At 35.2% G+C, this 26,165-nt stretch overlaps 1 protein-coding gene across 1 annotated transcript in view; it reads left to right on the forward strand.

Annotated features, from left to right (window-relative positions):
* The window catches only part of ERBB4 (erb-b2 receptor tyrosine kinase 4), a 730,912-nt gene that overhangs the window by 403,622 nt on the left and 301,125 nt on the right, over nt 1-26,165 (forward strand). The window contains exons 6-9 of the mRNA XM_047082226.1: nt 15,643-15,761; nt 18,507-18,648; nt 22,176-22,289; nt 23,691-23,817. Of these exons, the coding sequence (XP_046938182.1) occupies nt 15,643-15,761; nt 18,507-18,648; nt 22,176-22,289; nt 23,691-23,817 (502 nt within the window). The remainder of the gene's footprint in view (nt 1-15,642; nt 15,762-18,506; nt 18,649-22,175; nt 22,290-23,690; nt 23,818-26,165) is intronic.

The raw sequence follows: 26,165 nt of genomic DNA on the forward strand, positions 1-26,165 counted from the left end.
GCAGTATATATATCTGGCAATATTGAATGACCGCTTGGACTCAAGAGGTATCCCCAAAGAGGATACAAAAGATATTTTATTTTCCTTTATCTACTGACAAATAAAAGATATTTTATTTTCCTTTATCTACTACAGACAGGGATATAGGGGGAGGTGACCCTGGTAAGAATTCTCACTCTTAGCTGGCCTCTGCCAGTTTTTCCAGATCCCATCTGTGGGTTCTGAGTGGAGTTTAAAGAGAAGCATGTAATTCTGATATTTACTAAAATTTGGCAAGGCTTTTAAAATTAATTTTAATTTAGTTTCCCCTTGGCTGCTTAGGGGAGTAAATATAGCAGTTTAATAGAAAAACTCTCAGAGTCTCATCAGCTCTGGGAGTGGACTGTATGGAGGCCCTCCTTCAAAGGTGGATGCAGGGGTGCCTATAAAGCCATTAACTTGGTGGACTTTTGTTTAGGTCTTGTAGTCTCTTCAGAGTGGAAGTGCAGTTCAGACATAGTGTTACCAGATTGGCTGCTCAATTAAAGGAAGATAGAGGGGAGCAGTAGAAGTTAGGACAGTCTTACAATCTTTGTTTTAGGTACCTCTTTGTCTTTAATTTTTCATCAGCTTTTTGCAATTAAACTTTAATGAAGCTATTTTTTAAAGCCTTTTAGAAGCTTCTGCATACCAATTAAAATAGGTATTCCGTTCCTATAGGTTTGTGTGATTTGTGAACTGTTACTTTTAAGGACACTTCCTAAATGAATGATCTCATCTAATTGGAACATTCCTTCTAATGGACATTGTCATTCCCTGGAGGGATGGCAATAGTTTACTAGGACCCTAACCACAGATGGAGTTCAACCGACATTTCTATCTGGTCATATTTTGGAGTCCTCAACCTAAGAGTTACCAAGCCACATTTTCATGACACAAAACAAGCTTAGGAAGATTTTGCCATTTTTGTAGGTATTTATAGTTTCCAGGACCATAATTCTTAGATATAAAATAAGCAGGTATACTAGAAGGTGTGCTTGATTCTTTAGAGTTTAAGGATCCCATTAGCTAAGGGTTTCTCTGAGCTAAACTAATACCCAAAGGAGATGTGCCACTGATTTGGGGACTGTGCAGTGTTTACAGTGTACCTTTTCGGACAGACATTTTATTGTTTGCTGTTGACCTGTGGTCAATCTAACTTGTTCCATGGCCAGCGTATTCTAACATAGGAGTCTTTGGGTCTGGTGGTGAGCACTCGAACAACTCTTCAGAGCTCCACCCATGGCCACCAGTTTTTATAGCTTTTTTTTTTATCTACACAAAAACAAGGCAAATGAACATGTACCTTAATATGTCAGCAGTAACCAAGAGATGTTAGTCACTGCGTCCTGGCCCACAGAAGGCCCTGTGTGTAATACCGGTAATCCCTGTGGAACCTTGGACTCAGGAAAGAATTACACCAGCAGAATCCGACAATTGCAGACTGTGGAATTAGGGGCTCAATATGGATGTGAACTGTGCAATGGCACTAACAGACTTTTTGTGGATCTTGGGACAGACAGAATTAAAGACTGGTAGTTTCCCGTTCAAAAATCTGCAGGTTGTGGTCTGAAAGGCTAGAGGCTTAGCTCCAACTCCACCTGATCTGCCCTGGATTGGAAAGCCAGTTAGGATTGGGAGCTCCATGCAGAGACAGTGGAGCTGTGAACCTAGAAGGAATTTAGCCATGGCCTTTGGAAACAATGAGAAAGACAGTGAACTCCAAGTATTAGTGGGTGCCACCCTGTGTTTCTTGTTCCCAAAGGGGTAGGTGGTCTCCTTCCATCTTGCTGCTGCCACCAAATCTGTTAACAAAAATTAAACTAAGTAGGGATCAAATTGGCCTTATTCACTGATTCATGAATCTGGCAGCATCTCATCTAGCAATGGAAGAGAGCTCTGCTGAGCTGTAGGAAAGGAAAGCTTTTTAAAGGCAAAAAAAAAAAAAAAAAAAGGGTGGAAAGGAGGAAACTGTTAGTAAAGAATGCATTGTTTCAGGCAAGGCTGTTTTCCTAAGGAGAATGGGAGGAGTCTATGGGGCGGATTATCCCACTAATGCTACCCAGGTAATTCTGCGTTGACTGGTTAAAGTTCACACTCCTGGGGGGTTGAAACTGCAATTAGATTAGGTATAAAGTCCTGGTTTGCTGACATGTGGTTTAGCAACTGGACTCCATCTTGAGCTTGCTGTCTCTTTTTTTAACAAATAATATGGTATTAGTTCAAAACAGAATTGGCTCAATGGAATCTAATAGAAAGTCCAGATGGAGACTAAAATCTATATAGTAATTTAGTTTTATAAAGTTGGCATTTCTTTTAGAAAGAAGTAACAAAGCATAGATTATTCAATAAATAGGGTTGGAACAAAAGGGTCATAGTACATAATAAAATAAAGTTAGACCCCTACCACAGAACAAAAGACACGGGATGAATTATACATTAAAAGTTTAGGGGTACCTGGCCGGCACAGTTGGTAGAGCATGGAACTCTTGATTTCAGGTGCTAAGTTCCAGCACCACGTGGGCTTGGAACCTACTTAAAGAAAAAAAAAAGTTTAAAAAAGCATGAAATAGACTAAGGATTATAGAATTGTAGACAAAATTTTTAAAAAGCATACAATAATTGAAGCATTAAAATTGTAGGTAAAAATTATGGGATGATGAAGATCTTTTTAAACATAATTCAGATTTAAAAGGAAGAAAAAGATCGTTTTAACTACATTATAATGTTTTTTGTTTTTAATTTTTGAAGAATTTTTTTTTTCTTTCCAAGATTTTACTTAAATTCAAGTTAGTTAACATATAGTGTAGTATTGGTCTCAGGAGTAGAATTTAGTGATTTATCAGTTACAAATAACACCCAGTGCTCATCACAACAAATGCCCTCCTTAATACCCATCACCTATATAGTCCATTCCCCATGCATCTCCCCTCCTAAAACAATTTTTTTAAAATATTCATTTATTTTTGAGAGAGAGAGAAAGAGAGAGAGAGAGGGAGAGCAAGCAGGGGAGGGGCAGGGAGAGGGAGACAGAGGATACAAAGCCAGCTAGGCCCTAAGAATAGCAAGCCTGATGTGGGGCTCAAACTCAGGAACTACAAGATCATGACCTGAGCCGAAGTCAGCTCAACTGACTGAGCCACCGAGGTGCCCCCTAAAACAAAATATTTTTAATAAAATTAAAAAGAATTAAAAACTTACACAGGAAATTTGTAAGAGTGTTTGGCCTCATAATCAATGATATAAAAGCTATGAATTTTCACTGTTAGATTGTCAAAATTAAAAAAGAATGATAATTTCTAGTAAGGATAAAGTGTGGGGCCAGAAGAAATCTTGATTAGTGTCTCAAATTACTTCTGGCTGTGTATTTCATGCCCTCTTAACTGTTATACTACCATAAACTGTAACAGGGAGGTGAAGGATCTATAGAAACCCAAAAATTGACATTGGTTATTGCTCTGTTTTTTTTTTCTAAAAAAAATTATATCTGTAGTTATGTATATTTCTCTAAGAGTTTGTATTATTTATGTAATTTCAGAATCTTTAAAAGGAAAGAATAATAAAAAATTATATTCTCTTTATCACAAAACAAAAAAAAAATTGGGGGATGCCCAGTTCTTTCCACATTACAGAAATAATAATTTATTTTAACATATATTAATAATGCATAAAAAGCTTTATTAAAAAAGCTTTATTTAATATCTATAATGTATTGTTTTGTATAAATATGTTGCTCAAAGAGACTCCCAAATGTTGTTTTATATTGGCTCACAGCTTACCGTACTGTCATGTAGGAGAAATTCAGACTTAACTGCCCCAAATTTCCAGTTAGTTAGTAGAAGTAAAATAATCCCCCATAGTCTTTGGCATCATAAAAATGCAAAGAAAGGAAATGTCATCTCCAATGGCTTTAAGTTCCTGAACTCATGAGAAGGCCAGTTTGGCTCACATCTGTATTTGGCTCACATTTGTAAAAGGAACACCAGGACCATTTTCTCTACTTTCCTATTTTGACCTTTGTCTATGCAGTTGAGCAAAGCTTTCAAACTACTGTTTGCAACTCATCAGTGGATTATAGTATCACTTCAGTGGACCCTGACCAACATTAAACTTATGTTGAAATAAACTAGACTAGAATAAATAGACCACATTAGAATAGAATAAAAAAAAACTGTATCAAAATGCTTTGCACATAATTCAGGTTAATATAATTTTTAAAACTTTTCATCATGTATATGTGTACTGAGCCATGATATAAAATGTTGTTTGTTTAGTTTTCTGTACTCTGAATTGTGATTTAAAAACAAAACAGAAACAAAATTCTTTTTTTTTAATATAATTTATTGTCAAATTGGCAACACCCAGTGCTCATCCCGACCAAAATTCTTTTTGAAAAAACACTGTAAAGAAGTATAATTTAACTTTTAGGTAGGCATGATTAACATTTTAACAAAATCTCAAACATGTTCTATGAGAAGAAAAGTAACAGTTTGAAAATAGCCTTCCTGCTATGCTTAAAGAATGTTTGTGGTGCAACTCTTTTAGGTAGTTCCACTCTAATTTTTTTTATTATTATTATTGATATATGGACTTTAAAAATGGGCCCTATCTGGGCCTCAGTTTCCTCCTCTGTAAAATCAGTAGGTTGAACTCAGGCATATATGAGATTTCATAAAATGCTAAATATAAAATAATCTTATTTGTAGGAGTCTTGTTATAAGCTTTAAAATTATTTGAGTAATATCTTAATTTTCATTACTCACCACTCATAATTGTGTTGTTAGTTAAAATGACTCGAAAACAAACTATTTTTCAAGAATGTAAAGAAGGTTCATGCAGATTATTTGTTATTCAATGTTGTATTTAAAATAGCTTCTGAAACTATTTTGCTCCCACCTCTACCTCCTTCAGTTTTTAAATTTAGACACTCATTGTTTGAGGTTATTAATGTAAACATATTGATGGAGATATATAGGAGTCTGGAAACGAATTTAAAACCCTACTTTACAATAACTTATCCTGTGACCTAGGATAGGCTAGTTAATATTTGTTAAATGTTAACCTCTTCATCTGTAACACAGGGATAATTAACTTGGATTGCCAACTTACAATACAATGGGATAACTGCTAGGCTAGAAGTCTGTATGGCATTAAGTGAGGTCACCAAGAAAGAAGGGGGAGGAGATACAGAATAATGGGTTCCAGTTAAGGGATTTGGTGAAGAGTTAACAAAGGAGATTTTTACCAAGATGATCCTTGAAGAATGTATAGACATCAGATGGGCAGAAGAAGGGCCTAGAACACGCCATACAAAGAACCAGGATGAGAGGAAGGCAATTTAAGAGATAGAGAATACAACTTATAATAAGCCTTGGTAACGAAGCTGATTTGGTTGTAAAGGAAAAGAGGGGGATTTGGCATGAATTCCAGTTTTGAGTTGGAGCAATTGAATCAATGATGGAAATAGTTACTGGGACTGAGTATATAGGGGGAGAATAGTGTTGTGGCTGAATTGAGAATGGGAATAAGGGAGTTTAGCTATGTCCTTTCTAAGTCTTAAATATCCCTGATTCATCCACGTAGAACTGCCCAATAAATAATTAGTTAATAAGTGGAAACTCAACTGAGATATTCACAGATATTATAAAGAAGGACTGGGGATAGATACTTGAGACATATCTGCAAGTATGTGTTATAGGTAACTCTTGAAAATGCTTGGCTCTCTGAGGGTAATGAAGATCATGAGGTAAAAGGAAGATTATTTTTTTTAACTTACTTAAAATACAAGAATCTTGAGTATTGTCCTTGAAGAAATGGCCAGTAAAGACATTAATTGTAAAAGAGAGAATATAAATAATTTCCAATGCAAGAATTTGGCCTTGAATATTATGGGACTGGGCAACCTGGGACTCAGGAATAACCTAAAACAGGAAAATGAGCAACCCTTTATTTGAGATAAAAACAAAGTGAATGAGTGTGGATTTGGATGAAAAAGGAAAAAATTTGACATTAGAAAGGGGCACATTAATTTAGCTGACAATAGCTTTGAGTTTGCTAGTGCTATTAAATGTAATATTTCTCCTAGCATTTCAGCATCATTTGGTATTTTAACTCCCAAATTGATTACTAGGCGTGGGCTCTGCTGTGATGTGAGCAAACTGGAAACTGCCTGGAAAACCCTGAACACATAGTGTTAATCCCTTAGAGATGGTTGGATGTGATTTTGGATTTGTCCATTGGAAAGTCAGTTTAGTTCAACTCCAGTTTTTTCATCAATAAAATGAGACATTTAGACTAGATAGCACACATTAGGTCAGGAAATCTTTGTTCATTGTTTAACTGATGTGTGGCTCTGTCTTTTCCATTTTAATATTTGTGATTATTTTCATCACAAAATTGGCAGCATTTCCCACCCCACCCCCCTTTCGAGAAGGAGACTCATCCAGATGTTTATTGAGTAGGAGAGGTTATCTTTATCCTCATTCATTGATATTTTGGATAAGGACATACTTATCCTGATATACTAATATAAGCAAAAAAGGTAGGTTTTGTTTTGTTTTGTTCTTGCTAAATCTGGATGTAGAGATGTGTGGTCAAACATAATTTGAAGTGATTCAGAAAAATTCAATGTTAGATTTTTCCTGATTTCTTGGTTTGTGACAGCATATCATTTATGTGTGTGGTATAGGTGCAGCTTTCAATTCTAATGTAAAAATGTATTCTTTAGGAGTCTCTTTGTGGTTTTCTTATGCAGATTCATATGCTTCCTTTATTATTTTGAAACCTATATATACAAAGAATTTCAAGAATATTTTTATAGTTAATGTAATAGAATGCTATCGGCTTTTCGAATTCTAACTCATAAACCTTGGTAATGTTAATAGCGTATTAAAAGGGGAGAATTTCCCTGATGCCCAAGTGTGTATTTTAAAATCAGTTTTAAGTTCCCTCAATGAATCATTGAACATGTCATTAAAAAAATAGGTTGAATAAAACTTCATTAAATAAATGAAGAAAGCAGCTAGTGATGAAGAATGGATGTGACAAGATTCCTTTCCTATTTAACACAACTAACAACATTATCATGTCATACCCCAAGGGTCACCAGGGATTTATCTGGGACAAGGGTCAAACCTCACTAATAGCTGCTAAAATCTGAGCATACTTTATTAACTGACTCTGAATGTCAATTTCAGTAATGGCTCTGTGGGCATTTGCCATGTTTTTCAGGTGAACTATGGCAGTTCCTGCACTTAGGATTAAACCATTATGTCACCTACAGGAGTGTATACCTCATGGTATGGCCTAGCTAGTTCCCACTAATTAGGAATTAGGAATAAAAGATAGTAAATTGCATTTTCTTCTTGATGTGAAAATGGGTATGCTTTGCAGTAATTTGGAAGATACAGACACTTTTTTTTTAATAATTCTGTTTTCCTGGACTCCATTATTTAAAATAAATAAATAAATAAAATAAAATCCTTCCCTGAATGCCTTTTTCCAGTGTTTAAGTCTTATGTTATTGGTTGAAAGAATTGATAAATTATTTAAGGTTCAAATTCCTTCCTTGTCCAAATTAGGATATAGCCTAATGTATCTTAAGGGCTTACTCTGCGTGGCAGCAATTACTGACTTCATCATTCTGTGATCTAGCTAGCATGAGATAGGAAGCAGCAGTTTAAGACCCATTCTCACCTCTGCCTTCCCATCTAAATAAATGCTTTACCCTTCCTAATGTAACCTCTCATTAGGAAGAAAAAAGGGTCTTACAGCAGAGGTTTTGAGTTGTTGGTTTTCAAGGCGACTTATGAAAACCTCAGGGCTCCTAATAAAAAAAAAAAAAAAATTCTGGCCCTTTCTCCAGACTTACTAAATCAAATGTAGGAGGAGAGGCATCTTTATTTTAAACTTTCCTATGTGATTCCTAGAGTTAACCTGGCCCTGGACACACAAATGTGTCCAGTTGTTCTCCTTTGGGAAAATGAGTAGTGGTCTATAGTTTGGTGTTAGTTTCATTAAACTTGATTTTCTACTCATTTCAGCAAGCTCTAGAAGTAGTGTGTGTTCTTGGATGGTTCATAGGCTTTATTTGTTTCATTAAAGTATATCCTGATGATAGTAGCCTTCTAAAAATATGTTGCATAACCCAGCGTGTCCATTTTTTTTTTTTTATTTTTTAGTTACAATTTCACCACTTGTAGGAATAAGTATTGGATCATAGAACTAAAGGATTACCTCTAGGGAGCATTTCATCAAACCCCTTGTCTGTAATTAAGCGGATGTCTAAAGCATCCAAAAGAGATTTCCCTTAAATACTGACAAATAGGGGTTCAAGAAGCCCTTTTAGTTGCTCATTACAGTGTTTTTATCACTCTAATAGTCAATAAATTCTTCTTCCCATCCAACCCCAATCACCTCTGCTTTAACCCAAGCATTTTTCTTCTTGTTCAAAACGCCATGTAGCTGAACACAGCTTAACATTACAACATTCCACTGAAGCACTGTCTATTTAATGGACATAATGTGCTTCATGGACACAGAAATTTGGTCAATAAACAGAAATAGTATAGGCAGCATAGAGGTGCAGGTCACTGAATATTAGTTAAAATAGAGAAAAATACAAATAAAATCAATGTCCTTTAAAGTGTGTTTAGCAATGCAATTGGGGACTGCCAGGATACTTTTTATGTAGGCAGCTGCTAGGTGAGAGAAGGGAACAGCTTTCTGACAGTCTCGTACTTTACTGTCTGAAAACTTCCCACTTTAGGTTTTTTTTCTTCGCAACTCTTTCTACCTGCTTGCATATGGATTTTTTGCTTGTTTGCTCTCCCAATTAGTGATAGAGGGCTTAATAATACAAATAAGAAATTAGAGCAAGAGGTCAGTCAGTGTGGTAAAATTTCAGACAAAGAATAATCAGTCAATCAATCAAATGGTGTAAGTAATCTAGAGTTTTCCCCATTTTTATTGGATAGAGTTATGATTTTCAACTCTAGACTGCGTATTGGAATCACCTGGGGAGCTTATTAAAAGTGGCAAATTCTAGGGGCACGTGAGTAGCTCAGTCAGTTAAGCGTCTGACTTCCGCTCAGGTCATGAACTCACAGTTCAGGGTTCGAGTCCCGCATTGACCACTTGGAGCCTGAAGCCTGCTTCAGATTCCGTGTTTCCCTCTCTCTCTCTGCCCCTCCCCCACTTGTGCCCTGTCTCTTTCTCAAAAATAGATAAACATTAAATAATTTTTTTTAAGTGGCAAATCCTAGAACATTGCAGGTAATTTTGATTTACTAGGAATTAAATGATTCCTAGGTATTTTTTAAAGTATTCTGTATCCTGCTACTCAAAATGGTCTATGGACCAGCAGACAGTGACATTACCTGGGAGCTTATTAGAATGGACAATCTAGGTCCCCAATGATGTTGACCAAGTGAAAATCTTCACTAACACAGGAATTCCCATATTACAGTTTGAAAGGCCCCATTAGATAATCTGGTTCAGAACCACTGGGTAGAGGAAGTGAACAGAACCAAAAGGCCCTCCTGAGGGCAAGGATATGGAAGAAATGAGGAAAGAAGAAGCAGATAAGAAAAGAAGAGAAAAGTGGAAGAGTGTAAAAACACAAGAAGACACTTATAAATACTTTGCCTAAATTTAACCTTATTTATTTTTTAATGGGCAGAGATCTTTTTGTTTTGTCACTGTTATGTCAGCGCCCTGTTTTGCATTATTTATGAATGTTCTTTATCCTTTTGTAGCTCACAGGAAGCAGTAATAAATATTTAAGTAAATTGTCAAAGTTCTTTAAATAAATTTCTAAGGGAGTAACTTTAAACATGGTTATTATTATAATTAAAGAAGAAACTCAGGGCACCTGGGTGACTCAGCTTCTGACTCTTGATTTGGGCTCAGGGCATTATTCCAGGGTTGTGGAATTGTGCCCCACATTGGGCTCTATGCTGAGTGTGGAGGCTGCTGGAGATTCTCTTTCTCTCTCTCTCTCTCTCTCTCTCTCTCTCTCTCTGCCCCTCTCCTCCACTCGCACTCTTTCTCTAAAAAAATTTAAAAAAAATAAAATAAAATAAAGAAGTAACTAGCCACTATTTTTATGAGTGATGTACTGATATGATAAAGCTACTTACTTTAATTTCTTGAGATGATAGATATTCTTTCAACAGTATCCCCTTACCCTGGAATGTATGGTTCCTTAAACTTTATCCAATTCTTATTTAAAAATTTTTAATGTTTATTTTTGAGAGAGAGAGAGACAGACAGAGCATGAGTTGGGGAGGGGCAGAGAAAGAGAAAGACAGAATCCGAAGTAGGCTCCAGGCTCTGAGCTGTCAGCATAGAGCCCGATGCAGGGCTCAAACCTATGAACTATGAGATCATGACCTGAGCTGAAGTTGGATGCTTAACAGACTGAGCCACTTAGGCACCCCTATCCCTCTAATTCTTATGGATATTTTGGATGAATCTCCATTCCTAATCTCAAATTTGCTGAGCCCAATATAATAAACACCGTAACTTCCCCGATTTTACCTTATATTACACAATCACAGTTAGTGATGTACCATCAATGAATAAGATAGTTAAAATTCGACCCAAATTTTTAATGCACCCAATGAAGCAATTTAGGAAGGATACTAAATATGAGAGGGGAATATCTAATGAAATAATACTCAGGCAACGGTGGAAATTAATATAACGAAAGCAATTATAACTCAATGTTCCCATGGAGACTAAGTGAGTTATCTCATTGATTTCAGGAACTGTTGTTTTGTTTTGTGTTTCCATCATAATAAAATATGAGTAGAGTTTGATGTGTTTAATTCATATTAAGTAGTATTATTAATCAATAAATGCCATTAAATAGATTATACAAAGGGAATGTTTTCTTTGTAAAAATAAATCTCATATAACAATGTGAAAAAATGTTTCTTAACTGTGTCACATCACTGTTTAGAGATTAAGCTTATTGTTTTGTTCTTTTTGCTTACTTATATTTTTACCTATCAAGCAAACACTTCTAAGTATATTTCATACTTACTGAACTTTCAAATGGAATTAAGGCATATGAACACTGGGATAGCAAAAAGTGCTATTTACTGTTGAATATATCATACTTCTTTTTATTTTTAAAATGAATTATAGACTGCTTCTGAAGCAAAACCCATAATTCTCTTTTTAATATCTTAAGTCAAAAGTTTCAAAAGTAATGACTTAGAGAGATGTTTCTTTGCAGGTTCTTGAAATGGAATGGTGTATCTAAGATCAAAGTGTCCTGAAAAAAGTATGAGTTATGTGATCACTTGATAGATAAAATTGCTATTTTGAACAATTTAAAGTTGACTCAACACGTATGAATGAATAATTTCATCTACATGCTTTAAAATTTTCAGAGCATAGGGGCACCTGGGTGGCTCAATCAGTTGGGCACCCAACTTTGGCTCAGGTCATGGTCTCAAGGTATGTGAGCTCAAGACCTGCTTCGAGCTCTGTGCTGACAGCTCAGAGCCTGGAGCCTACTTTGGATTCTGTTACTCCCTCTCTCTCTGCCCCTCCCCCACTCATGCTCTGTTTCTTTCTGTCTCTCAAAAAAGAATAAATGTTAAATTTTTTAAATTTCAGAACATAATAATTATTATTGAACTTAAGATTGAAGTATGATAGATTAGATTTTAAAATATTATTTTCATACTTAAATAGTATACTCAATAAGAGAATTGAACTCAATAGGAACATTTTATATATAATTTTAAAATAAATTAATAGTTAATTATCTTTATAAACGTTATCTACATTAATTTTCTCATTTGGTAGGAAAGACCAAAATATATAAACAAAGAGAAACTGAAACATTTTGCATACTTACCTTAAACCACCATAGAGTTAAAAATAGAAATTAACAGTCATATGTGTTTAAGATTAAAATATGGTGTGATTTATATGCTATTAATGCTGACTCATTTTGTGCTATTTCCAGCTGAGCAATGCCTGTCAAGTTAAAGCAAGTTAATAGACTATACTGGGATAATACCTATTTTAAATCTAATAATTTGTTTACTTAGCATATGTCTGCTATTTCAGTTAACAACTTTGGTACATTCAAAAAGGCCTTGTTAAATCTGGAAGAGAGGAATTATATAAGAATTTATTTTTTACAAAATATCTATTAAAGTATTTTCTTTATATGGTATAATTAGAATATCTAAATAAATATACTACTTGGATAAAAGATAGGAACATCAACATAAGTCCAATGTATGAATATGAAGAATTAATGAGTAGATATAATTTATTTGGGTATATTTCATATATGTAGTGTATATGTATATGTATATGTATTGTGTATGTATAATGTATATGAAATATAAATAACCATTACATGCATGACAGGTACAGTTCTAAACATTGGAAAACACCAACAAAATATGTAATAAATGAGTTGTAAAATATGTTAGGTGGTGATCAATGCTATAACAAAGATGAAAGAAGGAACGAAAAATGTAAGGAAGGAGGGAAAGAAAGAGAGAAGAGAGGGAGAGAAAGAGAGAAATAGAAAGAAAGAGAAAAAAAGAGTAGCATCCATCAGGAATCAGTAATTTGAAACGGATTCAGTATTAAATAGGGGTAGACTTCACTGAGAGAATGAGATTTGAGCAAAGGAAGGTAAAAGAACAGGACAAATCGATTTACTATGTAGAACTTGCTATTAGAATACTTACAAAAGAAATAATTTATTTCAAAATTTAATGTGACCCAAGCTGCAAATACAAAATACGCTGTCACAAATCCAGACTTAAAAATCTGTCTTTCAAAATCCTCTATATCAGATAACTCTATTTTTACAAAATAAAAGCCAGACAGGGAATTAATCCAAATGTTGTTTCAGTTTAAACTCTATTTAATGTTTGTATTGCTTTTACTACCTAGGTAAGAATATAATCAAGTCCAAAAAAGGAATATAGTTCATACTTAAATATTATATATTATTTTATGAATATCATAATCATGTTCAAATAAACAGGGTCCAAGTGAAAATGTAGAATCATGAAATAATAACAAAATTTAAGGAGCATTTAAGTCTAATGTATGAATTAGCAATAATTCAGTTATTTGCATTTTGATATGCTGTGTTTCTGGGTATTTTAATATTGTCTATTTACAGGGTTTAGTACCCTACCTCTTTAGTTTTCTTTTCCTTTGATATGTCCATTAAGCAGTACCCAAATGCTTTCACTGAGTTGGCAATGTATGATTTATTTAGTTGGAAAGGATACTTACTTTCTTGTATAGGAAATGTCAAGCACTGTACCAGTCCCTAAGGATAAAAACATCAATAATAAGACAATAGACTTCAAAAAATTACTCTAATAGTTTAGTAGAGGGAACAAACCTAAAAAAAAAAAAGGTACAATGTAAAGTACAATAATAATATCTAACCTGAGAACTATTAACAGGGGCCATATGAAGCACTTTGTACCTATGTCTCTATTTATCTTCAATCCCATTAGACACATATGATTACTAAATCCATCTTATAACTGGCAAAATGAAATACAAAGATATTCAATAACTTGTTCATATCACAAGAATAGTTAGGATTTGGGTGTAGTCCTTCAGACCACACAGTCTGCATTAACTTTCTCCCTTGTTCAGAAGAAACGGTGATAAAATAACTCATCCTAGCGATGTATCTGGAGTTTTCAGAGAGAAAATGGCATCTGAATACAATCTTATACATGAATATTTGCCAGGATAAGAAGACAAGAAGGGTTTTTAGCATGGATGAGAGCATTATAAAAAGGCAATGAGAATCAAAATTGCAAACAATGCAAGAAATCAGGAATCACAAGTGGTGTTTGTGTATGGATGGATGTGAAAAGCACAGTGAGAGACACCAGTATAGATAGAGGTGGTGTTTAATTGATGAAGCACTTTTATCCCTTGCTATGGGTTTCCTCCTTTAGTGCAGGGATTACAAGTTTTACCTTGTGAAACAACACTGATTTATAAGCAGTGGCTTGTATTTTCAAGCATTGCTTTTAGAGCAGCATAGAGGATTAACTGGGATCTGAGAAACCTTTTAGAAGGCTATGTAATAATTTAGATATATGTTTTTGAAAAAGTTGGAGTAGGAGGAGGGACAGTAATGAGGACTGTTAGTTAGCAATTTTATTTGATAATTTTGTTAGGTATGCGAAGTGAGAGTGAGGGCAAAGGAGAAATAGAAAACACATCCCAAATTTTTAACTAAGCTACTGGATGGATGGTACTAATTAAGAGAAGGGAACAAAGGAGACAGATACTCTCAATTGGTGGAGGTGAGAAAGTGTACATTCCACATTGTACATCTTGAGGTATCTAAATGGGTCTTTTGTAGGCACCTGGTAATACTTGCTGCTGCTCAGTAGAAAATTCAGATTTGGATCTGATGTCATCTATCTATAAGTAGTGTGAAAAGTAGGGAATTAATGGTTTCATCTAGGCATGAGCCCATAACCCAAAGAAAACTGTCAAGACCGACTGGGGGAATACTACTGTTTAAAGGTCAGAGTCTTTCTACAGTAGCAATGAAGGAAGCTTTGAAGAACTGTTTAAAAAGATGAAAGGAAAGCAGATTGAAGTGGAAATATGGAAGCCAAGAAGGGATGTGCTATATATATTCTGTAACATTTATTTCTCTAAATACTTAAAGTGTCTCTTTGGAATAAGTGAAATAAGTGTCCCTCAGTGCTATAATTTTGATGCCCAGCCTATTGCACTGATTTTACTAAAGCATACCTCGATACAGTGCTGTCAGCTTGGATCAAAGGATGTTGTCAGAAAAGACCAATGGAAATTTTTGTTGTCTCCACTATGAATGTGCCCCTCCCTTCCTTCCTTCTTTCCTTCCTCCCTTCCTTCTCTCCTTCCTCCCTTCCTTCTTTCCTTCCTCCCTTCCTTCTTTCCTTCCTTCCTTCCTTCCTTCCTCCCTCCCTCCCTCCCTCCCTCCCTCCCTCCCTTGCTCCTTCCCTTCCTCCCTCACTTCTTTTGAGGATATTGCACTGTTCCTTACATAGGAATCTTGGTGGAAATTTTACTTAAATCTCAAGAATAGAAACACTTATGCTACTATTGACCAGTTATCTGTATCTGTATCATTATTTATATATCTACTTGATATGAATCTTGTAAGATATAATGTGAATCATGTAAAAGTTTATGTTCCCTTGACTACTAAAAAGCTAGGATTATTTCTGGGGATACCTTCTGCCATAAAATCTTACTGTGCACATTGTGAATTGACTTCACTGCTGACTCCATTTTTTGCACCCTGCCAAAATGCTTACTCAGTTACTTCAAATTTGATTCTTTCCTGCTAAATTGTACAATATTTTTGTAAAATACGAGAGGTGCTTTCTGGAACAAGAAAGAAGATAAAAACAAAAGTATGTATTAATTTTTGAAGGTTTTTGTACAGTAATTTTGCAGACTTCATTTGGTACATATTAGCTGAATTGAGTCAGTGGTGGGTTGAGTGTTGTTACCTGAGAGCTCAGCCTTTGTCAGCTACTCCAAAGCACCTTAGAAGTTTCTCTTGGTGGCTGACTTTGATCAAAGTCTCATCTCTGCCTTCTGCAGTGACAAGGACGGTGTGTGCAGAACAGTGTGACGGCAGGTGCTATGGACCCTACGTCAGTGACTGCTGTCATAGAGAATGTGCTGGAGGTTGCTCAGGACCAAAAGACACCGACTGCTTTGTAAGTCTTGGAGATCCCCTTTTAGTCTCCTGACCTCCCTCCTTTCTAGTTGGATTCGGGCATACTGAATCTTTAACTTCTCATTAAAATAAGATTGAATTTAACCATTTTAGGATTAAGAAGATGTTTTGCCTTCCTATAATACATCTCCTCACTGGGTGGCTATTGATTAACTATGATGTTTCTGTTATACTAAATGAATTATGTCTTTCAGACATAATTTATATTACAGGTGAGGTGTATTGGAGAATGAGAAGGGGAAAAGATAAAAAGATATTGAGATATCTTTTAAAAGCTAATAGTGCCCTTCCAAAATTTACATTGATTACCTGTTTATGTTGTTGCATCATTGAATTTTCTGAGTGGGGGCTCTTGAATTTTATTTCTTGAATTTAAATTTCAAGATTATAGCTCTTGATTTCAAGATTATTCATAAATTTATCCATTTAACTATTTCCCAGTATATTTTGTTTACAAGTTAATATTATTCAAAATTTATAAGATTTACAAACGCATGCTTAAAGCAATTTATATGCTAATCAGTGTGATTTTTATTTTAGAAAAGGACAGTTTCCTTTCCTTAAAATTAACATTTATAGCTTTTTGGGGACATGTTTTAATTACATTTTAATATCCCCAATACAGTTATTTCTGCTCTTTTGAATACAGACAATTCTGTGAACTATAGTTACCACAATTTCATAAACACAGACATTGTTTTCATTTTATGCTAAAAATAATAAAATAAGTAATTGTTTTTGCTATTAACAATGAACAGAGATATTCATTTTTTCCCATTTGAAATACCCAGAGAATACACATATATATTAAGAATTGAACATTTTTTAAATGACACAACTCTGACAATAGGCAAAACATAAATTAAACCTCTTATGATATAGTCATTTCTTAATTTTCTTAATGCTACAAGAAACTTAATTTTTCTACCCTAATCCTATATTGAAACAAAAGTATATATTGCAGAAGTGAGTAGGGAAGAAGAAGTAAAGAAAAGAAAAATGTCAAAAATTTAAGGAGGATGCTCAGCAGGTTTTGAAGTGAAACGCTTTCCCTTGCCTATCACCTGATACGGGGTAAAGCCTGATGTGGGGGACACTGAACAGGTGTTATAGTAACAATTCCAAAGCAGTAACAACAAGAAACACAAACAATAGCCATTCTTTCATGGTTCCATTATCATGATAAGCAGAGTGCCTTGTGAGCTTTAGAATTCTCATTTCATTACTTTTATGGAATGGTCCAATGACTCCACTTTGGCATTTGGTACAGAATGTTCAAGAATGCCAGACCGAGGCCTTGGTGTAAGTTCCGTTGTTTTGTGTGCAGTCTGGAAGGTAAATTTGTTTGATTCCTCTGGTTTATGTCCCTTTGTTGCCAAGCAGTCTGTGCACAACACTGCATAAAGTATGTTCGTAAAGCAATTATGAGGACACATGAAGTTTTATAGCCATAAATTAAAACTCACTGAGTTTTCCTGATTGCTTTTTAATAGATTCTTCCTGGAAAATGTCATCGTAGTGAATAATGTATCATGAGTGAGTCTCGTTCTGATTATGCATCTAGTAGGCCATTGTCAGGGAATTGTCATGTTTGTGATGAAGCACTTGCTAAAACAATAATTGATGAAGAAAATGTTTTGAAGAAACAAAATGAATTAGTGCTTATTAATAACCATACATACAATTTATGATGAAATATAAAATATAGCTAGAGTTCATATGAGTTTACCTTCCAAGGCCTAAATTATTCCTCTGAAGGTTTAAGTTGTTCAATTAAGAGAATTAGTTCATCCACTCTTTTGAAAGCCATGTTTGTGTGTGTGTGTGTGTGTGTGTGTGTGTGTGTGTGTATATATAATTTGTATGTATACGTTACATATATTTTATATCAAATACCTCTCAGGTGGCAAAATTGTTTTTAATTCTTCTCAAATGCATTTGAACATATTAACAAATGAAGTCTCAATGCAAATAGGTAAGTCAGCAGAAACAAACTGCTTTATTTGAACTTGATGGCTTTTACTAAATGGTGTGGTATTATGATGAAAGCCACACAGGAAATGGCAGCACATTATTTAATCATGAGCTAAGTATGTCTGCTTCCCTTCATTTCAGCATCAAATACTCTGTATTTACACGGACTAGTCACCTTCCAAAACCTTTTCTTCAAGTCCAGTGTAAATGGCTCCTCACCAATGTTTCCTCACCACACAGTGATGACCAATGTACTTCTCATGCTGCTTCCGGCACTGAACTTTCCAAACACCAGCTTTAAGGAAAATCTAGATTGTAGAATTGGGAAGTCAGTTGCCAGTGCCAGACTCTGAGACTCAGCATAAACACTTTGAATGGTGTGAGTCAAAATTTTTTTTCACTGTGAGCTTATTTTAATAACTTAAACCAATTATTAATTTGGAGACCACTGGACAGAGACTAAGTAATTTGAACATCAATAACTTTGTAGAGATGGTATATTCATTGGCACTGGAAAACCAGTTTTATAAAATTTTAGAAGTCCAAAACAAGTTAGAACTTAACACTAAGCACTTAATGACTACAAAGTGTCTAATTTTATACTTTTTGTGAAATAAGTATAGAACACATGTGTAAAAATATAAATATAATAATAAAGAATACATCCTTCTCACAAAGCTGTTACAGCAATGTTCTTTTAACAAGTTATGAAGGTTATTTTTAGATGAAATTAATACTTGCTATGTTGCAGGCCTGCATGAATTTCAATGACAGTGGAGCGTGTGTTACTCAATGTCCCCAAACTTTTGTCTACAATCCAACCACCTTTCAGCTGGAACATAACTTCAATGCAAAGTATACATATGGAGCATTTTGTGTCAAGAAATGCCCACGTAAGTAACAAGATAAGAATAGCCAATTTAATGAGATCATCATTTAAAAACAAAAATTTCATATACATTTATTGTAATTTAAAACTTGCAATAATATTGTTGGATATACTTGGATTTAGGTCCTATTGCTACCATTTCACAAATAAGAAAATTAAAGTTCAAAAAATTAAAGTGATTGGTCCAAAGTCTCAGCAAAGGAGTGTCATGCTTAAAGTTAGAATGTAGTGTCATTGCCTTCTAAGCTCACTGTTTTCACTATACCTCAGTGTATTTGTACATGATACTGTTTCTCAAAAAAGTGCTTAGTTAAGTGGCAGCAAGCTTTGTAATGAATGAGGTCTGCTTCTAATAACAATGAATTTTTACCTAATATCATTTCTGATTACTTATTTGTAATAGATTGTGTAGCATGATAGTTTTAATATCAAATCTAATCTTAAACAATAACAATAGATGTGAAGGGCATGTTGACAGATCTTTACAAAATTGATAACTCATCCTGGGAATTCCAAGTGACCAGCTTCACTTTCATCAAGAATTCAGTATAATGTATGTCTTCATGTTTGTTCCAGAGTGAGCAATGGGACATTATTTCTTCATTGTTTTACCTAAGAAAAAGAATGACTACTTTTGTCCACATACTCATTTAAAAGAAGAAGGTTTTACAATCTACATCATACCGCTATTATGGTTTTCTTGTTTTGTGTCTGTGATTGAATAGGAAGTGTGAAGGACATAGGATTAGAGTGGTTATGGTTTCTGGCTCTGCCCACTTATTACTTATGTGATTTTAAATGAACTATTTAGTTTTCTGTATTCTCCTTACGAGGTGGATAGTAATAATCATGGTTCTGTCTTTCCTAGAGTTATTATAATGATCAAAGGTTTGGGGAATAAGAATCAGAGGGACAGTATATAAAAACAAGTGTTTGAAAACAATGACAATTCTCGTTATTATTATTACATACTTTTATATTGGTTAAAAGAATAGTTATGCATATAAGCTTTTAACACCTAAATTGTGGCAAGTGGAGAACTATTTTGTGAAATTACATGCCCAGTTTCCTTAGATAACTCATAAATTTCCTTTCTTGGAATAGTTTAGGTCAATCAAATTACAGACTGATTTAAAAACACTTCAGTATTTATCTATGTAAAATTCAAATATTTGAAGGGCCCTGCTCATGAGGCATGAACTATTTTGGGAAAACAAAGACATTTAGCTTTTAAATACTGGTCCACAATCTCCAACCCAGAATTCTAACATTCAAAAATTACAGACAAATATTTTTTGCAACTCGTTTGGCTGCAAAATCTGTACCTGACTGATATGAGGGTATTTATAATTTGTATTTACTCCACTTGATATATATTGCTGCAAAACTGTAGAGGTGTTTAAATATGGGGTATTTCTGAAGACCTTGCAGAAAGGATGGCCACATAATATGCAGTGTATTCAGATGTTGCAGGCTTGGTTCTCCTCACACAGAGATTAGGTCCTTAAGGAGGAGTGTTCTCAGAATGACTACAGAAGGAGAAAGAGAAGGAAGGGAACAGGCTGCAATGCAGTGTCAACAATGTGCCTTCTGTTGTGGTGGATGCCCTCTGGTGGATGTTAACTGGGAATGCAAAGATCTTCACTGCCCACTCCCATGGATTCATATACATCCCTCCACCGCAGACTTCCTTCAGTCCCAGACTTCCCAATATTTCTTCTCCCATGGCCAACTACTGCTCATGAGTCCATACTTACTGTAAGTCCATACTTACTGTGTGTTCCGCACAAAGTGATCATCTGAACTATCCAGAACTATGCCCACTGGTAGGTTTTTTCCTTGCCACTGTCTTTCAAGTCTGCTCCTGAGTGAGCCGCAGGGCCACTGCCATTCATTTTGAGTGGCTTGCACCCACATAGCAAACTTAATTTTTGTATTCGTCTGTTAACTCTCACATGTGCCCTCTTTTGGCCCCCACGCAGACATAGGTATAAGCTGAGTGAGAGGTGCCAGCACGAGGAGTCTGGGCTACCTGCTTATGTGTTTATTTATGCCTCTGCCATGATTCACATCCAATCTTAAATATACTGCTTCTATCTTGGGGTAGATTCCTGTTGAACATGGCCAACATTATGACATCATGGTTCTAATAAAACCTGATGCATGATGGGCAAACCTTTGTTTAATTTTTTTAAGTTTATTTATTTATTTTGAGGGAGAGAAAGAGAGCAAAAATGAGAGTGAGCACGAGTTGGGGAGGGTCAAAGAGAAGGAGAGAGGATCCCAAGCAGGCTTTGTGCTATTACTGCAGAGCCCTACGTGGGCTCGAACTCATGAACCAGGAGGTCATGACCTGAGCCGAGATCAAGAGTCAGACATTTAACTGACTGAGCCACCTAGGTGCCCCTGTGATGGGTAATTCTGACTAGAAGGTCAATCAATGACCCATGGTTAGGTGCTCTATCTCTACCAGGAGCCAGAAGCGTATCAGGAGTTGTTTATTAAATAGCATACGATTATGTGCTACAGATTGTGTGGCTTAGCTATAGAATTGTGGAGGTCTCAATATGATTTTCCAGCTGGGACGTGCCATAACTCCACATGACTTATTTTCCCACAACAGACACTCCTACTACTGATAGCCTCTTGGGTTTTATTACCCAAGTCGCATAATTGCTTGCATCCCAGACTGGACTTGCACAATATGCCTTTCCTGATCTGAGCCCCCTTCAAGGCCAAAAGCCTTCCATACCACTGAATATTAGTCCAGAAGCAGTATTCCCAGACATGGAAGGATACTGCCTTTGAAATATAAAGTGGCCTAGCAGGTATTGTGTTTTCTCTTTATTGTGGGAGGCTTTCGATGCAATGATTTGTTCTTTTTTTGGGAGGAGACAATGTCATGGCATATTCCAGATCACTGGACCCCTAAACATTTTACCACTGTATCAGGTAATTGTATATACCTGGTTTATTTAGTATACCTTTCCTAAGATGCTGCCTTTCAAATCCCATTTTGTTTCTTCATATAAAACTAGGGAACAGTTTATATGACATTCCACTGAAAGATAGAACACATTTTAAACATTTCCTCCTGGATATGAAGTGCACTTTCTTGATCCAAGGCAATTCAACTTCAGCTTCATTTGTGCCTCATGTAACTTGAAGTATTTTTAGGCTTCAAACTTGCATCATGACATGAAATGAAGTGGAACTATTGAAAAACACAAACTAAATGTCATGTAGTTTCCTAAGTCTATAAAAGAAATTCTCTCTATCTTGGGGGCAATTCAGGATGTGGAGCAGTAGTCAAGCAAGTACTAACCATTGTTAACACATGCTGCCCTTGGATTTGAATGTGGATGCTCATAGATTCTATTTCAGGCTGAGATATTTAAACGGAGATGTTTTAAGGAAAGAGATGTGTATACTACCAATGATGCTAATCATTGTCAAGCCCTAAAATACCTTATTTTAAAGTTGTTTGCTGAGCATCACCATTATTGCTCATTTTACCTTTTTTAAAATCAGATAACTTTGTGGTGGATTCCAGTTCTTGTGTGCGTGCCTGCCCTAGTTCCAAGATGGAAGTAGAAGAAAATGGGATTAAAATGTGTAAACCTTGCACTGATATTTGCCCAAAAGGTGAGTGACAGCTGAGATTATTTTTGGCTAGAACTGGGACCTACACCAAGGTTTTTTCCTTGTACTTCTTAATGGACCGGCTAAGTTCGCTTCTCTGAACACATCACTCCCATACCAAACCTTCCCTCACACACTTTCCCAGGGCTTTGAATAGTTCCCCAAAGTACTAACTGTCTCAACAGTGTGTATTATTGATTTTGAATGATCTATAGTAAATAATGCAGGTAAAATTCAGACTGCACTTTGATAGAAACACAGGAAAAAAGTTGTGTTTTGTTCTATATGTAGCAGATCTTAGAAGTATGCATATAACAAGGGATCACATGATTATTTTAGCATCAAGAACCCATCTTAGTCGCTTGCCATTCTACGCTAAATGATCTGCTGTATATATGAAGGGGTGCAAAGGGACAAATAACATGATATTTACTCTCCAGGTCTTCAAAACTATTTTGAGAGATTATAAAATGACAAGAAAGTTTACTGTAAGTATTAAATAAATGTTTCAGATAATCCATGTCATAGAATATTAGTGGAGAAAGAAATCCCTTCTAGCTGCAGTACTCAAATTCCTCACCAGAATGAAACTTAAATTAAGCAGGATGAAAGTAGAGTCCAAATTTTCTGAACGATATTAAGCTTTCCAAAGTATCAAAAAGTGCCTTTTAAAAGGGCAAACTTCAGACTTACTTTTAGACTACATTCTCTCTTTGTCTCTCCTCTCTCTCTCTCTCTCTCTCTCTCTCTCTCTCTCTCCCTCCCTCTCTCCCCCCTCACCCCCTCCACGCACCCACACAAATACACATACTTTGTTTTGTTTTGTCTTTAAGTAGTGCTCAGAAAGTATAGGTAGCACTCAATTTAAGAATTTAAATGTAAATACTTAAATGGCTCTTGATTCTGATTACAACTCATTTCACTAGTACTTTGTTTAATATATATTCTTAATAAGACCAATATTTTTAAAACCACAGGTTGTAGACCATCATTAGGCCATGAAATAATTTTCCTCAAGTGATTTAAAAGTATTAAAAATGATATCTTAGAACAGATGAGAAAATAGTTGACTTTATGTGGCAAGGGCTAGTGTTGATTGTTAAAAGTTGTGTTTTAGTTATGTATGTGCTGTGTGGGTATACTGGGACTTGATATAAGATATGATTTTTATGAGTCATGGTCACTAGACTATAATGCAGGGACGATGTTTTAAAGTAGGCCCATCAGTAAATGTTGCATGAATGAATGATTATTTTATGTTAGAAAACAGTTTATTTCTCATGATGAACTTTTTTTTTCCATTTTATAATTGAAAAAAACTGTTATTTTATAATAAAAATGCAATGATTTCTTGACTGAGATCAAAGTTTCTCACCTCCTTGACTGTGAGTCTTGTTTCTACAGCTTGTGATGGCATTGGCACAGGATCACTGATGTCAGCTCAGACCGTGGATTCCAGTAACATCGACAAATTCATAAACTGCACCAAAATAAATGGGAATTTGATCTTCCTTGTCACTGGTATTCATGGGTCAGTATTAAATTTTTGCAGAAAATTATTTTACAAAGTGTAGACAAAGCTTAAAGGATTCTTTAGCTTTGTCTGTTTGATTCCTTTTGGCCCAGATGAGTTCTGCCCGACATTAATGCTCCTCTCCAGCAAAGTCAAATGCCAGATTTTACCATCAGTGATAGTAAAAACCACAGTTTTGAGGTATATTCAGACTATGAGTTTAGTAACTACTTATATTTGACAATATACATTTATATATTTATTAAAATGTATTTGTAGGACATTCTCCTCAAATCTACAAATTTCAGAAAGCTTGACATATTTTTAGATATGCTTAGGGAAACTGTATCAATGGGTACAGTGAGGAATTTCATTCAGACTCTAACTGATTAGTTCAAGGAAACATAAGTTAATATTCCTTTTTTTTTTAAGTTTATTTATTTGTTTTGAGAGAGATAAAGATAGAGCACAAGCAGGGAGGGGCAGAGAGAGAGGGAGAGATAGGATCCCAAACAGGCTCCATGGTGCCAGCACAGAGTCCAATGTGGGGCTGGAACTCACAAACCATGAGATCATGACCTGAGCCAAAATCAAGTGTCAGATGCTTAACCAACTGAGCCACCCAGGCTCCCTTAATGTTTCTTTTAAAATGTCTCTCATAGAGTGGCGCCTGGGTGGCTCAGTTGGTTGAGCGTCCAACTTCAGCACAGGCCATGATCTCGCAGTTGATGAGTTTGAGCCCTGCGTCAGGCTCTGTGCTGACAGCTCAGAGCCTGGAGCCTGCTTCAGATTCTGTGTCTCCCTCTTTCTCTGCCCCTCTCCTGCTCATGTTCTGTCTCTCTCTGTCTCAAAAATAAAGATAAACATTAAAAAAAATTAAAAAAAAATCTCTCATAGAAAACAAATCAGTAAGTTGAAATTCTCTTAAACTTTTAGAAATTCTCTTTTTGCCTTGATGTATCTTTTTCTCTTTCCTTAGGTTAGGAAATTAGTATTATTATACGAAATCTATTAAATGAATTTCATTTTAGCAATAAAAATTGTAACATTTTCTTGGCTCCTTCATTACAGAACCACCTGCTGATTTTAACTGGGAAAACAACCAAGTTTGTATTTTTTCAATTGTAATAAAAATGTCAATATTTTTACTTTATATTTTATCTATTTATCTATATTACTCTTAATCCCTAAATATTAGTGCTACAGGCTACAGATAAAGAATATTACTCACATATTTCAATTCAAAATCTTAACTCTAAACATATATCACATCATTTCTAGAAGCAAAATAATTTAACACATCATGGATAAATGTGTCCAAATAGGAAAAGTGAGAGAAATAGAACAAAGTATTTCTTTCCATACAAATAAATTATAGTAGATCTTATTGCATAAACCATTACTTTAAAATGTAGCTTTTAATATGGGTTCATGCCAGATACTGTAATGGTATGTCCACACTTTCTGCCCCAGGTATGTTATATTCAGCCCAAACAATGTTTACAAAATAAATATATATCATCAAGATTTCTAACTTCTCATTTAAAATATGTAGACTTGGTTACCCTTAGCACATCCTCCTCTATGGCAACAATCTGTTGGAGCTGTGTAGTTCTAGCTATTTAAAAAAAATTTTTAACGTTTATTTATTATTGAGAGACACAGAGTGTGAGCAAGGGAGGGGTAGACAGAGGGAGAGACAAAGAATCTGAAGTAAGCTCCAGGCTCTGAGCTGTCAGCACAGAGCTGACGCGGGAATCAAACTCACAAACTGTGAGAGCATGACCTGAGCTGAAGTTGGTCGCCCAACCAACTGAGCCACCCAGGTGCCCCAGTTCTAGCCATTTTGAGATGGGATAACCAAACTTACCATAGTTGCTACTGACCCTCAAACCCATTTGCATTGCTATCCTCACCTCCATGGCCCTACTGGGTAGGAGACCTGGGTCTACATTTAAGTTCACCTATGTAATTGAATGCATGTATGACATTTACTAAAACAATATATCCTCATTGTAACTATTTTCAAAAGCACATATCACCATGAATGAAAGATCATATCATGTTAACAGCATCTTCTGAGAAATAGGAAGACATACCCACTTAATTCACGTTGCCTGCTTTAACATGGGCATAATAAATGAATTGGCCTCAGGTCCATCAGTGTGGGGAAATGTTTGAAAATATAATGTCATAAATTGCACTAGAAAAGTTGTTTCGTTCTAATCAGGTGCAACATCCATCTTATACATAGTATTTTCATACTTCCTTTTGAATTCTGAAATAAAAATCATAGATAATATAGCCTACCTATATCAATAATTTTATGAAGTGATTATAATTCTCCAATTGTAATTTAAAGAAGA

Source organism: Lynx rufus, unplaced genomic scaffold (assembly GCF_022079265.1).
Source record: "Lynx rufus isolate CCGP_SWC_20201006 ecotype Redwood Valley unplaced genomic scaffold, mLynRuf1.p SCAF_2, whole genome shotgun sequence".
In the NCBI taxonomy this organism is placed as follows: Eukaryota; Metazoa; Chordata; class Mammalia; order Carnivora; family Felidae; genus Lynx; species Lynx rufus.